Here is a 15,610-nt window from a genome sequence, read left to right on the forward strand (position 1 = left end):
AAAAAATTCCAAACTATAACAAGGAGAGGAAAAAGCCAGCAGAAGGAGAGGAAGAGGGACTCACTATGATGGAGTATCAGCATTGGAAGAGTGGGAAGAACAGACGGGTTGGAAATCAGAAGACATGGCACTTGCTTCCTGGGCACAGAGATTTTGGGGAAGGATGCTTACTGTCTTTGTATACCCATTTTCTTAGCTGTAATATATAAATAACAATATTAGACAGTGTGATGAACACCCTTGCAAACTGTCACACACTATACAAACAGCAGTTATCATTATCCACACACCTAGAGCCCTTGTAACCTGTCACACGCTATACAGACCGCAGTTATTATTATTCACACACCTAGAGTGAACACGGTGAAAAACCTTGCCTTAAGGGAAGTGGGTTAGAACCTCTACCACATCACTGGGCCACATTACCCAGTCACAGATGAACAACTAGGCCACTCTGCAGGTTGTCCCACAGAAGCTTCTAAAATAGAGATGTGTCACACAGAAAATGCCCCAGGAGCTGCAAGTCATGTTGCTGGGAGGCTTTCTTAGGTGATAATTGGGCAAATATTTTTTGTTACTTTTAACAGCCAGAAAAAAATGTACAAGAGAGGTTGAGCAACAAGATCTGAAGGCAGGAAAATTAAGAGTGCCTTGTGTGTAAAGCCTAAAAAGCGAATGCTGTAGATAAGAAATTGAGAAATACCACAAAATGCCCACAGGGTACAAGGAACACTCCCTTTTCACCTCCCATCTGAGCTGCAATGCCCATCCGAGTGCTGAATACTGACTGGAAATAAGGCACGGTGATGCATCATTCTGTTAGATGTGCAGCCTCCCTGGTTTTGTCCACTTCCCTCACCAAAATACTGATTTCAAACGCCACTTGTCCTCTTAGTCTTATTATCTATTTTTAACTATACCTGGGGAAGTTCTCTAATTTTGACATCTGAAATCATATTTTCCCCATATTAATTCTCTCTCTCTTCTTCCCACAAGTATATAAGAACCAAGAAGCCATGAATTTTATCTGTCTCGTTAAGGAATGTATCTCTACTGCCTAGAACAGTGACATATTGTAGGCATTGAAGAAATGTGTTGATGAGTGAATAAATGAAGAAAGTGATGAAAGACTTAGTTACTAAGCAGCTACAAATAATTTACAAAAAGGAAATATTATGATCTTATTATTTCCAACATACATAGATTCAGATGATATAAAACATTTGTTTTCCCAAAAAGTCCCTACTAATGTCTCTTGGTGGATAGTTAGCAGTCTCTTTGAAGTCTGGTCTCCAGTGTCTTTTCTCCCATTTCTTCCTCCTCCCATCTTTCCTTTGGTCTTTTATTCCCTTCTATTCTTCCTTGCTTCATCACCTAATCCACAGTCTCAGTTCTGTCCTGGAGAGGAGCTCCATCTTAGATGGTAGGTTTTACTTTCCACCTAGGAGTAGATTCAAGTGTTCAAAGTCTTAAGGGAGGAACATCTGTAAGAAAAGCAACTCTTGCTAAATTAATTATACTTCCATAGCAGAGTTTCCATAGCATATTATGCTAATGAAGTCTCTATTGCTTTCGTTTTCCTGTCATAGATGAGGAAGACAAGGGAAAAAAGACAAGGCTAGAAACTAGTGCAGAAAATTCCATTGTGCAACAAGAGCTCACCTTATGGAGATGGCAACTCAAGAACTCTACAAAGTTTTCTAAAACTGCTTCTCAAAGTTTAATGCACACAACAATTACCTGAGATCTTGTTAGCAAATTTTGTTTCAGTAGTTCTGGGGTGAAGCTTCAAGTTTTGCATTTCTAATAAACAACCAGGTGGTCCATGGGTCCACACCTTGAGTAGTCAATCTCTAAAAGAAAACGTTTCATTTTGGACCTCTACTTTACAGTCTACTGAAAGTAGTCTACTTTACATTATGGTCTACTGAAAATACACTGTGTAAGGGAAAGAGCAAGAGGATTTGGGGTCATCTAGGACTGGGTTTGAAATCTGGCTCCGCTATTCCTTAAGAGACACTGGGCAAGGATTATTTTTAAAAATATAAATTTCCTAAGCTTCAGTATCATCTGGAATATGGGTATAATAATATCTGTCTTATAGGATTGCTATAAAAATTAACTTTTTTTAAGGCACTTTAGCATGGGGCAAACTCGATCCCTTCCCCTTTCTTTTCCCATTTCAAATTCTTCAAAATGGCCCGATTCAGCTTCAAATTCTGTTTCAAACTTTGTCTATTTCTATTCTTGAAAACTGAAAGCATATACACCCAGAGAGCTTACTGTCTATATTAACACAATTTAACTTTTCAACCTGTGCATTAACCTGACTTAATTATTCCAGGAAATCCTTGCCCAGGAAGATGGAGTTGCAAATAACTGTTTATTTCAGAATCTCCTAAATTTATTTATCTGAAAAATCAATTCATTCTCTTTAAGTAAATAGCCTCTTCTCGAAACAATAGATTATTAAGCTGGGCTCAACAAATGATTATTTACTCTTAAAGACTCTTCAGTGTACTCCCTTTACTGTGTCCATTAATTATACACCATTATATTATAACATCTTTCAGTACCAATCACTTCACTGAAAGACATGCCTTAAAGTAGACTCTAAATCCTTACAAATGCCAGTTTTGATTCTTCCCTTGCAAAACACCACTAAGACTCCGCCAGGGTAGTCAGTGGATTCCCTTACTACAGTAAGAAATAAACTTGTCTTTGCTTGATCAAACATGATTTTGCTGGTATCTTGAGTGTTGGCAGTTGACAATCTCTTCTAATAAAACTATCATCCAGACAAACATACTTAATTACTTGTTATTTCCTGGAGGTGCCATGCTTTTTAATATTCCATGCTTTTGCGCAATCAATTTCTTTTTTCCTGGAATATCATCTTTTATTTAACCTTCAAGACTCATACTAAATGTTAGTCTCTCTGTGAAATATTTATTGAAACCCTTTAGCAATATAGATTTTTTCATGCTTCTGTTCTCCCATAGCATTGAGTAGGCCTTTTCCATCATACCCTATTATTTCCTGATTGCTTGGTTACACATTTTTCTTTCCCAAACACAATGTGCTCTTTAAAAATAGGGACTATGCCTTATCCACCTTTGTCACCAATGTCTTAAAGAATTTTAAAAAAAACTATTAGTTGATCAATAAATATTTGTTGAATGTTGAATGAAACACAGTTAGCCTGGATATTTAGAGGAAGAAAAATGGGTAAATAAATATTTGTTAAGAGAATCTTGAGCTTCTTTTCATAAGGATTTCCTTTGCATCTTCTTACCCTTTTTGTTTTAGGTAATCCTGAGAAATGTTACCTCTGAAGTCTACTACCCCTGAAATAGTAGCTCTCTGAGCCAGCAAAATAGGACCTTTTTGATGTCTCAAATCCTGTCAAAAAGGTGATTTCTCATTTCTTTCTCATCTAGTAATTATTGATGGCAAGTATGAGCATGCAGTTGGGTCAGTCCTTCTATCAGGGTAGCAGATAACTTTTATTCCCCCTTCAGGGAAATTTTACCTCCTCTGGCATCAGTCTGGATATAAATGTTGCTGGTTTCATGATCTGAAATTAAGAGTGAACATTTTGTTTAGCCCAATCAAGGCTGGTAGAAGGACAAACTTTTATAATGTGAAATTTATGACCCTGTGATGGCTGATAAAAACAATCCCTGGCATAGTTATGCTTCTATTTAAGTGTTAATTATCCCCTATGCACAGTGTGTACTCTTTTTGATAGCCACAATTCAACACTTAGGCTATTAAAGGCAGATTTATGCTATAGCAATAGAATATTTTTTATTTCCATCTAAACTGAAATCTAGAAGTTCCATAAAAGTGTAAGAGCTCATGTCATGGCTAACAGGTTTTGACAAGAGCTAAGTTAATGTTTGTAGCAGTAAACCATCTCCTGGTTGACAGTTTGTTGAGACATCAGAGAAGTCTCTGAGGAGAAAAATTAAGTAAATCTAAATGGTACATTTGACCAACTATAAGCCTGGACTGACATTTTGCTCTAGCAAAAGTAAGCTGTTTGGAAAAGAGTGCAAAATTACATGTATCATATCTCAGTTTCTGATCATTTTAGATCATTTGAGGTATAAATATTTAATAAATATGTTTAATGTTCAGCAGTATGTGAACACTACTTTCATATCTCTCTCTTTTTGGCTGTCATCAAAAAATGAAAGAAATAACCTTCATTATAACATAAGCTAGTTAGCCCTCTGAGTACTCCATGTAACATTCGCTTCATACCATAATAACAATAAGCATTATAACATATTTGTGTGAAGTCCCAATGATCTTGATACCTGGGAGGCTTGTGTTAATCAGATTTTTTCAGGAATGTAGGTAGCAACCATAATATTTCATTGTAAGTTTATTGTAATTTTTGCCATTAACATGCATGACGTGTGTGATCCTTAAGTACTCCTGTGAAGTATTAATGTACCCATCTTACAGAGGAGAAGGGGACTCAAACAGAAGACGTGCCTTTTCGTAGGTCACACAGAACATGGCAGAGCTAGAGCCAGAACTCAGAACTCCTGTCTCCCAGAAACAGTCCCCTTTGTTCTACAATACACAGATCTCTGTTAATATATTTTAAAATGATTATAGAAGAGATGTTACAGACCCTTCACATAGAATTTGATCAATGTTTATTTTGAGGCAAGTGAACTAAGACAGCATTAATTTTAATTGCATTCTCCATTTGAGAACAGTAATCATGAAAAGAAATTAAAAGGCTGAGTTCAAGATCGATTTTCCAGTCTTTGTAGCAATCCCTGAAGCTTCAAAAAGCTTGCAGAAAGACTTTTTCCAGAGACTGTTTTGACTTCCTCATATTAGACTATTAACGACCATACTTAGTACTCAGTAGAATATTAATAATACTGTGCTTGAACTGAGACAATTTTTCTGTGGGTACTTCTACATTTTGAAGAGTATCAGGACAAATATGTGCCCATGCAGGGCATAACACAAATTGATGAAGTTGATTGGTAGTTTTCAAGCACTAGTATGTGCCAGGAACTATGCTGGACACTTATTTTATATATAATTTTTCAATTAATGTTCATAACAATCCTACATCCATTTCATGGGTATAAAAACAGACTCAGTGGAGTTAAGGAACTTGTCAAAATTCACAAGATGTTACATAACTGAGTCAACATTTGAACCTGGGTCTATCCAATTTCAATAATTCCACTTCAGTATGATGTTTAGTTCTTTTCAAACTCACAACAAAGGAAAAAATCTTTGCCTAGTCAGGTGGGGCCTACATTTAACCCGGATAACCTACATTTGGAACGTGGGGGAAATGCAATTTCTGTTTCCCCGTTCTCTCTTCCACATCTCTTTCTACACTTGCTGGCTACTATTTCTCACTCTTTCACCCCTTCCAGAGACTGACCAGAAGAAAGAAGCCATTAGAGAAAAAGAACACCATTGTACATGCCCAACACAATTGCAATCCAGTATAAGAGGCTCCCCTGGATTTGAATGATGTCCAGAGCTGACCTGTTCTACCATGAGACTCTTTCGTTGTTCTTTGTAGATCTGTCCAGTGGGGGTCTTTTCTATACCATCCTAGATACAGAAAATGTCTCCCTGCTGCCGGCCACTTACCCCGCCCCACCATCAGCCCTTAGGTTTTCAGTGGTCCAGAAGCTAATGGATCTTCTTTGACTCTCCAGCCAGTCCTCTTAAAAGCTTCTTTTCTTGGAGTCCTCTTTTGATTTCCAAGAAACACACAGCTTTGCTCTCAGTTTGCTCTGCCTGGTGAAAATGCAGCTCACTCTCAATGCAACCATTTTTATCCTGTTGTCAGCAGACACAGCTACAGCCACAGCCTCTTGTCTTTCATTTTCCTCTCAGGCTTCAGATGTTATTGAACTGGTTTTGTAGCTTTCTTCCTTTGACCTATTGTTAAATACATTACATAAGTAGAATTCATAATACTATTTTTTTTGTATATGAGGAATAAATTCTACCTGTTTTTCATGTAGTTTTTTTTAAGAATCTATTTGCTAATAGCTCCTTTTGTAGCTTTGTGTCTCTGCTCATAATTAGAGAATAATTGATTAGTACTATTTTTTGGTTAGATTTTGCTAACTTTCTAAAATTGAGGATTAGGTCGCAATACATGAATTTGGTGGGATATAAACTTTCAGTCTACATTCAACTTTAAATGTAAATGATATACTAATTCACTAAAAACACAAAAATCTTCAGCCTTATTGGTAAAAATGCAAATTAAATATATGTGTTTTAACTTTCATCAGCACAGATTAACCAAAAATATGATGATGTTTGCAAGTGCAGTTGAAAATAATTCTTTTCTACACTGCTAATGAAAAAGTAAATCAATCATTTGGGAGGAAGCAATTTCAGAATATCTTTTGACTCAGAAAGTCTACTTTAAGAATATTAACTAAACAAATAATCAGAGCCACACATACAAATTTATATTAAAGATATTCAGTATAGTAGAAAGATAGTGAACCCAACCTAAATGTCCTATAGTAGAGAATTGCATCAATTACAGGACTGCCTAAAGGAGCATCTGGAACATAATAGGTGCTTAGTAAACGATTACTGAATGAACCAGTGAATAAACATATGTACATATTTATATGTATGTGCACAAAATATTAACAGTGATTATCTTTGGGAGAAGAGCTTATGAGTGATTTTTTAAATTTTACTTTTCTACATTTTTCAAAAATTTTTGCCATGAAGATATATTACTCTAAGAAGCCGAAAAAAAAATGTTAAGCTCTTACTTACTTCAAAGCAAAATTTGCCCCTATATCTTCTATCTTCTGGAAATGTACCACATCTAACACCACCCTTCCAACATACATTTATTTTAATACATCGAATAGCTATTCTTTCTCTTCCTGACATTCTCTTCCCCACCATAGTCCCAACACCATTGCTTGAATATTTAAAATTCATGTTTCTTCACTATCTTGATTGCTTTTGTTAATCTCTTTTGTTTCTATGATGAGGTTAAGGTCACTAGGCAATGGTTCTCTCATCTTAATAGCAAGTTCAAAACCAGGGAACAACTTAGTTCTTTTCATGTCAAACAGGAACACATTGCCTTGTGGTATTATGTACTCACTTTCCCCATATCCTCTGTATGTACGCAAATACCTAGGTGCTTGCTTACTGGTTTACCCTCAACTTTCTCATAATTTGGAGCTGTCTCTTTGTGAAAGATAAACTGTAGAATCTAAAGTTTATGTCTGTTAGGAAAGCATTTGTTTACTTTATGTATTTTTAAATGTTCCTATTTTTATCTGTTTAAATCACAGCATACGGGTATAAATCAATTAAGGAATATGGAGTTCATTTGTTTCAATTTATATTCAGTATCACTATTTGGAATAAATGGATTCACCTGCAGCTAAAATAGAATTATAGTGAAGTTTAAAAAAGGTAAATGGAAATATCATTTGGTTTCTCTCCATGCATGCATAAATAAAAATACTGTTTTGTATGTTTTGAAAGTAAAGTCTTTCGTTTACAGTTTTTTTCTAAGTACTTAGTATCAGTTAAATGGGATCATCATAAGTTAAATCCTTCCTGGATTCAAAATATCTTTTCTAATGAAAGAAATGTGGTTGGGGTGGGAGACAGGGTTTATATATCCTTTCTACATATGAATTTATATCTCTATAGATCTTTCCTATGAATTCTGTATTTATATGTCCATCTGCATACTTAACATATTTTCTTCGATGTCTCAGGCATCACACACTCATATATTCAAAACTCAATTCATGATTTCCACCCAAAACCACTTGCTTCCTCCTCTTGTGCTTAGTACAAATTGAGAAGTAGAATAAAGAAAGGATAGATGGAAACCAAATATGGCTGCTCGGCATTCTGAGGAATCCAAGCTGCCACTCTTCTATATCTTGTTATGGTGCCGTCTGTGTCCTTCTCGGCTGCCTAGCAGAAAACAGCCTGCACAATCTTGCGTCTTTGGTGCTTCTACTAAGAGGTAAAAAGCATCACTTCTGCTCACATGTTATTGTCCAAAGTGAAGTCCCATGGCCATGCCTAATTTCAGGGAGCCATATGCCCAGAAAGAAGGATGAATGGGGAATCTTGATGATCACTTCCACGAGCAGCAACTTAGATAAACTCATTCTGTTTACTTGGTTTGGTCCAATGTACTTTCATTCTCCCCACACTTACTATCTTCTTCCCGATTCCCACTCTGAGTCAAGGCCTAGGAGATGATATATGTTGAGGCAAGACGAGGCCCAGGTAGCATCTTCACCTGGTTTTACCCTTTTTCAATCTTTCTCCAGTTCCTCACACAGCACTGAAAGGACTTTTTTGTCTTCTTCATGGGGCTGGAACTTCAGTGATTCCATTGAGGAATACAGTCCTCCCTGTTCTATAGTTTATGCTCTCGTCAATCCTCTAAGCTTTAGTCTCTGATATTTAAAGGAAAATTTTTGGGATTCAGAAAATCTATTTCTTAAGTAAAACTAGCTTTCAGGACTACTGCTCTAAATGTACTTAAAAGTCTAATTTGAAACCCAAACTCAAGTAATATCCCTTTCTTCTAGGCAAGAACTGCATTCTTTCTGAATAAAATGAATGTAATTCTTTTAATGTGTGAGAAGTTTCAGGACAACAAAATTTAGAGAGAATTGAGAAGACAACAGATACTGTTTTTTTTTAAATGATATTTCTGCTGCCCCTGTGTCTGCTACTGAGCTAGAAGATTCATGAGGGCAGAAATCAAATTGTTTGGCTTGAAATTGTTTAGCCAAAATATTATTTGAATAAATAGAGCGATGAATGAACAAAACAGTAGATCCAGAAGATTGTTACTTACATAAGTATGTAATTTTGGATAAAACAGAGAAGAAAACAGTTAAACTTACAATATAATCTAAGGTTCTAAAGTGAGTCACAATATATAAAAGACTGACAAAGTTCCCTGGGTAAGTAGGAAACTCACTGTAGTGAAGAAAAGAATGGAGATGCACAGAAGCACAGTTGGGACACTGGGTGCAAGATCAGAGGAGAGGGATTCTTTTCAACGAGACACATTAAGAACCATTGAAATATTTTCTGACCCAGCACGGGGGATTCGTCGTAGGCTCCTTGAGAGGGTTGTTGCAAAATATAAAACAGCAGCTTGCTTACCAGGATCCACCTAGAGAGATGCACTCTCTGCAACCAGTCATGCGGACCCTGGCTTAGAGATGCTTCCTCAGTTTTAGGCCCGTGAGGCATTGGCAGCAGAGCACAACAGTCATGGATGGAGAATGGTGATGACCAAGACCACAGCCATATTGTTCCTACGACACTTTTGAGGTCAAGAATTGAGTCTTACTCGTTTTGAATCAATGAGTAAGTCCCACTAGGGACTGCACAGGAAATGCAGAGAGATTTGGAATCTTTCTGTGAGGAGTTTAGGGGCCAGAGATCATCAAGATTATTATCTACACTTTAAATTGTCCCCAAGGCTTGAGAGACCTCAGCAAGCAAAGGTCACATGTTGAAGCAAATTGCTACATCTTAGCAAATCTTCTCTCACACACTGCATAATTCAGATGAACAAATAGGTCCCCTTGTGAGAGGGAAATTTTATAGAACTTTTTCAGACTGTCCTGAGAAAGGGCCGTATGACTGCTCACTGGGATTTGGAATGAATTTCTCAGGTTTCATCTCTTATCAGCTACCAGAAGATCGTCTGGTAAGATAAGTATTAAAACTTTAATAGTATAAATCTGACACTGTCTAAAATCAGCATGGGTGAAATTTCAAATTTCGATCTATCCCTACATGATAAAGATTTCATTTGAAGCCCCAAATATTAGTACTCTGTTGTGACATCATTGGTAAAAACTGTCCAGGATTTGAAATTGGAAGATTCTTTGTGTCTAAATGGTCATGGTCATTAAAATTTTTTAAAATGTCCAGCTGGTTCCAATCATGAAGTTTAAATTTCTCTCTCTGGTTCCCAGAAGCCTATACTGGCATATTTATTTCATGCTTGCCTATGAAGAATTCAACTTTATTTTTATGCAAGTTAATTTTCTCCTTATGGAGTCATCATTAATATAAATAGCAATATAAATGGCAATTTATGTTAATGATGACTCCATAAGGAGAGAAAGTATACATTCAGTAACTTTCTAATCTACAAATTTGTCATCTCTTTAAAATAATAAACAAGTACCAGAAGATATCTGAAAGGTGTCCCAGAATATAATTTTTTAAAGGGTAATTAAGTATGACAAGTAACTATAAAGGTGATTATAATTCAGTTCATTTGGATTTGAGTTGCCAGATTTAACAAATAAAAATATACGAGGTCCAGTTAAATGTGTATGTTGTACATGTACATCCAACATGGAGCCTGGTCATTGGAGGTGCCCTGGCAATTCTTCTAAGTCCACCTACAAGGGTCAAGACTGACTAAGAACATCCTTTCACTTAAAAAAAATTATAGTTTATCTTAAAATCACATTTAACTGAGTATCTTCTACTTTTATCTGGCATTTCTAATTTGGAGGAACTGGCTGCTTGCCATGACGCTAAAAATATTACTGTAATTTTTTCATCTTGAATTATCTTTATGTCATTCGGCTTATTTACAAGAGAAAAAAGTAAATTTACTTGTACCGGAAAATATCAATTGAATAAGATCACCCTGGATTTTACTCTGCTGGCATTTTCCTTCACATAATTTTGAAATCAGTGTTGGTTGGAGAAGAGGATTTGTTTTGGAGTATTTTGGGGTGGGAGAGTTCAGGATGCAGTCAATGGAACCATTTTAGGAAAAATTTCCCAGCATCTTACAGGGCCATATTCTTGCCAGCACACAGCTCTTCACTCTAGTCATCGAATGTTCCCAGCAAGAGGAGTCATAATTTAGGTTCACTGACTTACTTCCACTTACATCCTGGAAATTCAGAGCTTTGTGTCTTTACAGTGGCCTAGGCCTGTACTTGATTGAGGACAGGATTAAATGTTTTCATTTCATCAATAGGTTCAGAGAGTTAGATCAATTTAATAATATGTCACATAGTTATAGGGGAGATATGAACAAATTGCAAACCTGTTGAATTCTTAAAGAGCAGGGAGTACTATTTAGAGAATGTGGTGCCTTCAGTTAGTTTCATTATTTGTAATAATAAAAGCCACAGTTTATTCAGCTATTAGTATGTTATGGGCACAGGATAAATGATCTAGAGTAATTATTTCCCTTATCCACACAACATTCTCCTCAGATAGGTCTCATCATCTCCATTTTATAAGTGAGGATTAATCTGTCATCCCTGAGTCATGCAATTGTCAAAAACATAACTGAATTTTAAACCAAGCTCTGATGCTAAAGCTTGTATCTTAACCACTATGTTGTATTTCTCACCAATTATGTTTGTGCGTTGATTTTGTCTTAAAGAATGAGATGTCTGCTAGCAAAGCTCTCATAATAAATCCCTCTACCTTCCCTCCAAGTTACAACTTCTTCCCCAAAATGGCAGACACATTGAAGGTTTGCTCACTTGAAACTCAAAACACGTTTGTCCAAGGAGCTAGGGAAAATGAAACAGAGTAAATAGTTTTCTGCCTGAAATAAATCACATTTCATATCAATTGATGGGTCTGACGCAAGACAGGTGAGCCCCAGCATTGGGGCTTAGCCCAGAAGGGTTCTTGGTTTCACTCAGAAAAGAATTCCAGGGAAAACTGGTGTTGTTATATAGCAATCTTTTATTAAAGGGTACTGCTCCTTGTGAAGTAGGGCTAACTCATAGGCAGTGCACCCAGAGGCTGCAATGTATGGGTTGTTGGCAACTGTATGGTTACTCACCTCTACTTGCTTTCAATTACATGCAGGTTATTGCATGTAATTAAGGGGCAGGTTAATGCAAATTGAGGGACGGGTTATTTAGAACTTTCTAGGAAAGGGGCAGTAACTTCCAGGCCATTGCTATGGAATAAAGTCATAGCTTCTGGGTCACTGTCATGGCATTTTTTATTTATTTATTTATTTATCTATTTATTTATTTTTTGAGATGGAGTCTCACTCTGTCGCCCAGGCTGGAGTGCAGTGGTGCAGTGCCGGCTCACTGCAACCTCTGCCTCCTGGGTTCAAGCGATTGTCCTGCCTCAGCCTTCTGAGTAGCTGGGACTACAGGCGCATGCCATCACACCCAGCTAATTTTTGCATTTTTAGTAGGGACAGGGTTTCACCGTGTTAGCCAGGATGGTCTCGATCTCCTGACCTCATGATCCACCCACCTTGGCCTCCCAAAGTGCTGGGATTACAGGCGTGAGCCACCACCTCCGGCCTGTCATGGCATTTATAAACCGTCGTGGTGCTGGTGGGAATGTCTTATGCTAACGAGCAATGAGGGCAGCTAGGGATTGCTTTTATCACCATCTGCTCGTTCCTGCCACTTTATTCACTTCATCCTTTATGGGTGAGATCCTGTTTTGGTCAGCAGGATTGTGACCAGAAAACAAGTCCTGCTGGTCTCCTTCATGCTTCTCTCAGAGATTAGATACTCCTTAATCTTAAGGGGACCGCAGAAGGGAAGAGGTCCATCTTCTGTAACTGCTTCTTGCTGATTCTATGGGCATAGACTCTTACTCCTTCTATTGGAGGAGTAAAAAAATCTCTGGATACCTGATGTAAGGGGCCCAACACCAGGATGTTTTTATTTTCTGGGTAAGAAGACAGAATGGGTTGGAAGCCTTGTGCCAGCATCATCTTCATGTGGAATTGTTGTAGTCTAGAAGATACAAACTTAACTGAGAGGTTAAACAAGCAAGGGCCAAAAATTAGTAATAATAAAGTAGTTATCAAGGTCTTAGGAAAGATAAAAACCAGGTGAGAATAATAGATGTGGTTTATTGTTGCATATGCTCTTCCTTGTCATGTTATTTATTTGTGTGTTTGCAAAACAATAGCTTTAAGTCTTCTAGGGGTTCACAAATGTAGGGTGTGGGGTCTTCCTCTTATACCTGTGGGGAGTCACAAGAAACAGGTTTAATCCTGGACAGGTGTCCCCAGCTAGTGATTTTCTGAAGCTTAACAGCAGTGGGGGTATTGAACAATAGCTGATAGGGGTGTTTTGGTTGTAATTGATTTTCAAGGTTTTTTTTTTTTTTTTTTTTTAATGAAGTCTTGCTCTGTCGCGCAGGCTGGAGTGCAGTGGCACCATCTCGGCTCACTGCAGCCTTCGCCTCCTGGGTTCAAGTGATTCTCCTGCCTCAGCCTCCCGAGTAGCTGGGACTACAGGCGTACACCACCATCCCTGGCTAATTTTTTTGTATTTTTAGTAGAGATGAGGTTTCACCATATTGTTCAGGCTGGTCTCGAACTCCTGACCTCGTGATTCACCTGCCTCAGCCTCCCAAAGTGCTGGGATTACAGGCGTAAGCCACCGTGCCAGGAATGGAATGTTTTTTTTTTTAAGTCTTTAGTAAGACTAAGTCTTCCAGTTAAACAAGGGAGTTTTTTGGTTTTTGTTTTTGTTTTTCATTTGGAAGAAAGGGCAATATTTTATTTTAATTTTGAAAGGCCTTTTGATCCTGGCCTAAATTTAAATTTGGGGAGTAAGCGTGGCGAAGCATGTCTGACCTCCTATTTCCTGTCATGGTTTGAGTTAGTTTTTCAGGTTTCTTTGGGATTTCCTTTGGCCACGGGACTTACAGCCAAAAGACTGATAGCCAATTAAACTTTTTTAGACTATATGGAAATGGATGTGGGCAGGCACTCATTAGCCCTTAAAATTTGTTATGCAATATAAGAGTCAAAAACTAAAAGCCAAAAATAAGGTTCTACATTAAGAAAAACCAATAGACAGGTGGCCAAGATAGCCAAGTAGAAGCAGCTAGTGTGCGTGTCTCTCATGGCAAGGTACAAAAGGGGTAATACAGCACCTTCAACTGAAACATCCAAATATTCACATTGGGACTAATCAAGGATACAACTTGTACCACGGAGAATGAAGAAAAGCAAGACAGGATGATGCCCCATTTGGGAGCAACACAAAACCAGAGGACCCTCCCCACTCCCAGGGAAGCAGTGAGTGAATGTACTACCTCAGGAAACCATGCTTCTCCCATGGATCTTTGCAACACTTGGGTCAGGAGATCTCCCTGTGAACCCACTCCACCAGGGCCTTCAGACTGAGAGACTTACATGGAGTCTCAGCATAGCAGCTGCTCAGGTATACATGGAGACTCAGGAGCCTTAGACACTCAGGCTTTCCAGCAAAGTAGTTGCGCCCAGCCAAGTGGGCTCCCATACATACCCCTAGGAAAGATGCTGAATCCAGGGGGCTGAGCAGCGACAGTCTGCAGACCCCACTTCCATGGCACCTCACAGGATAAGACCCACTGGCTTGGAATTCCAGCCAGCCACCAGTAGGCAGGGTTACACCTCCCTGAGATGGAACTCCCAGGAGAAGGAGTGGACTGCCCTCTTTGCCGTTTGGGTGACTTAGCTCTCTAGTTTTTGGGCTTTGGAGAGTCTGAGCTGACCAGGGGCAGAAGTGATCCTCCAGCACAGCACAACTGCTCTACCAAAATGTGGCCAGACTGCTTTGTTAAGCAGGTCCCTGATCCCATTCCTCCTCACTGGGTGGGCCCTCTAGTCACCCCTGCCTGTGTTCTCCAGCCAAGAGAGATTTGAAAACTCTCTGGGACAGAGCTCCCAGAGGAATGGGCAGGCCGTCATCTTTGCTGTTTGGGTGACTTAGCTGTTCTAGCCTTTGAGCTTTGGAGTGTTCGAGGTGACCAGGGATTGAGGCAGACTCCAGCACAGCAGAACTGCTCTACCAAAATGTGTCCAGACTTCTCTTTGGGTGGGTCTCCGATCTCATTCCTCCTCACTGGATGGGACTTCCCAACCAGTCTTCAGCCACATCCTACAGGTGTGTTTGGCTGGCAACAGACCTGTACCTCCCTAGGATGAAGCTCCCAGAGGGAGAAGCAGGCTGCCCTCTTTTCTATTTCTCAGCCTTTACAGGTGAACCCTCCAGGAACTGGAAAATATGAGATGACTAGAGACTGCAACGGGCCCCAAGCATACTGCAGCAGCCCTATAGAAAAGTGGCCAGGGTGTTACATGGGTGCCTGTTCCCTTATCTCCTCACTAGGCAGGTGTTCCAGGCCTAGGCCTCCAGCCACATGCTGTCAGAGCTATCAAGCCAGTGGTAACTCAGCAACTCCCTGGACAGAGCCTCCAGGGGCAACTGAATGCCTTTCTACCACTGTCTCCGCAGTGGAACTGCCCTTGCCACCATCAGACTAATGAAGGAGAAAAGACCCTAAGTGCCTTATCCATACCTCCAACAAGCTGCAGCTGACCCAAGGAGATGAGGCCAATCTGTCTCCCCTGGGTCCCAAACACCTCCCACTGCTCATCACCGGACAGGAAACCTGTGACTTGGGCCCACAGCACAGACCCTCCATTCTGGGCGGATTGCACTGAGTGATTGCCGACCTGCATCTCTCTGGGGTGGAGCCTCCAAGAAACAAGCAAATGACCCTTGTTTATAGCCACTACTAAGGTCCCTTCCTCTGCTGCCTCAAAGTTGAG

At 39.1% G+C, this 15,610-nt stretch overlaps 1 protein-coding gene across 5 annotated transcripts in view; it reads right to left on the reverse strand.

Moving 5' to 3' along the window:
* Positions 1 to 717: 717 nt before the first annotated feature.
* The window catches only part of LOC107967080 (embryonic stem cell-related gene protein-like), a 199,325-nt gene continuing 184,432 nt past the window's right edge, over positions 718 to 15,610 (reverse strand). For 4 of the 5 annotated variants that reach the window (XR_010153501.1, XR_010153502.1, XM_063800411.1 and 1 more), the window contains one exon: positions 4,657 to 5,937. Coding sequence is in view for 3 of the 5 variants with exons in the window: in XM_063800411.1 (XP_063656481.1) it covers positions 5,896 to 5,937 (42 nt within the window). In the remaining 2 variants the exon portion in view is untranslated. Of the gene's footprint in view, positions 1,442 to 4,656; positions 5,938 to 15,610 lie in introns of those variants that run through there. The other variant, XM_063800410.1, reaches the window with a different exon arrangement.

The sequence above is a fragment of the Pan troglodytes genome, chromosome 1, assembly GCF_028858775.2.
Source record: "Pan troglodytes isolate AG18354 chromosome 1, NHGRI_mPanTro3-v2.0_pri, whole genome shotgun sequence".
Lineage (NCBI taxonomy): Eukaryota > Metazoa > Chordata > Mammalia > Primates > Hominidae > Pan > Pan troglodytes.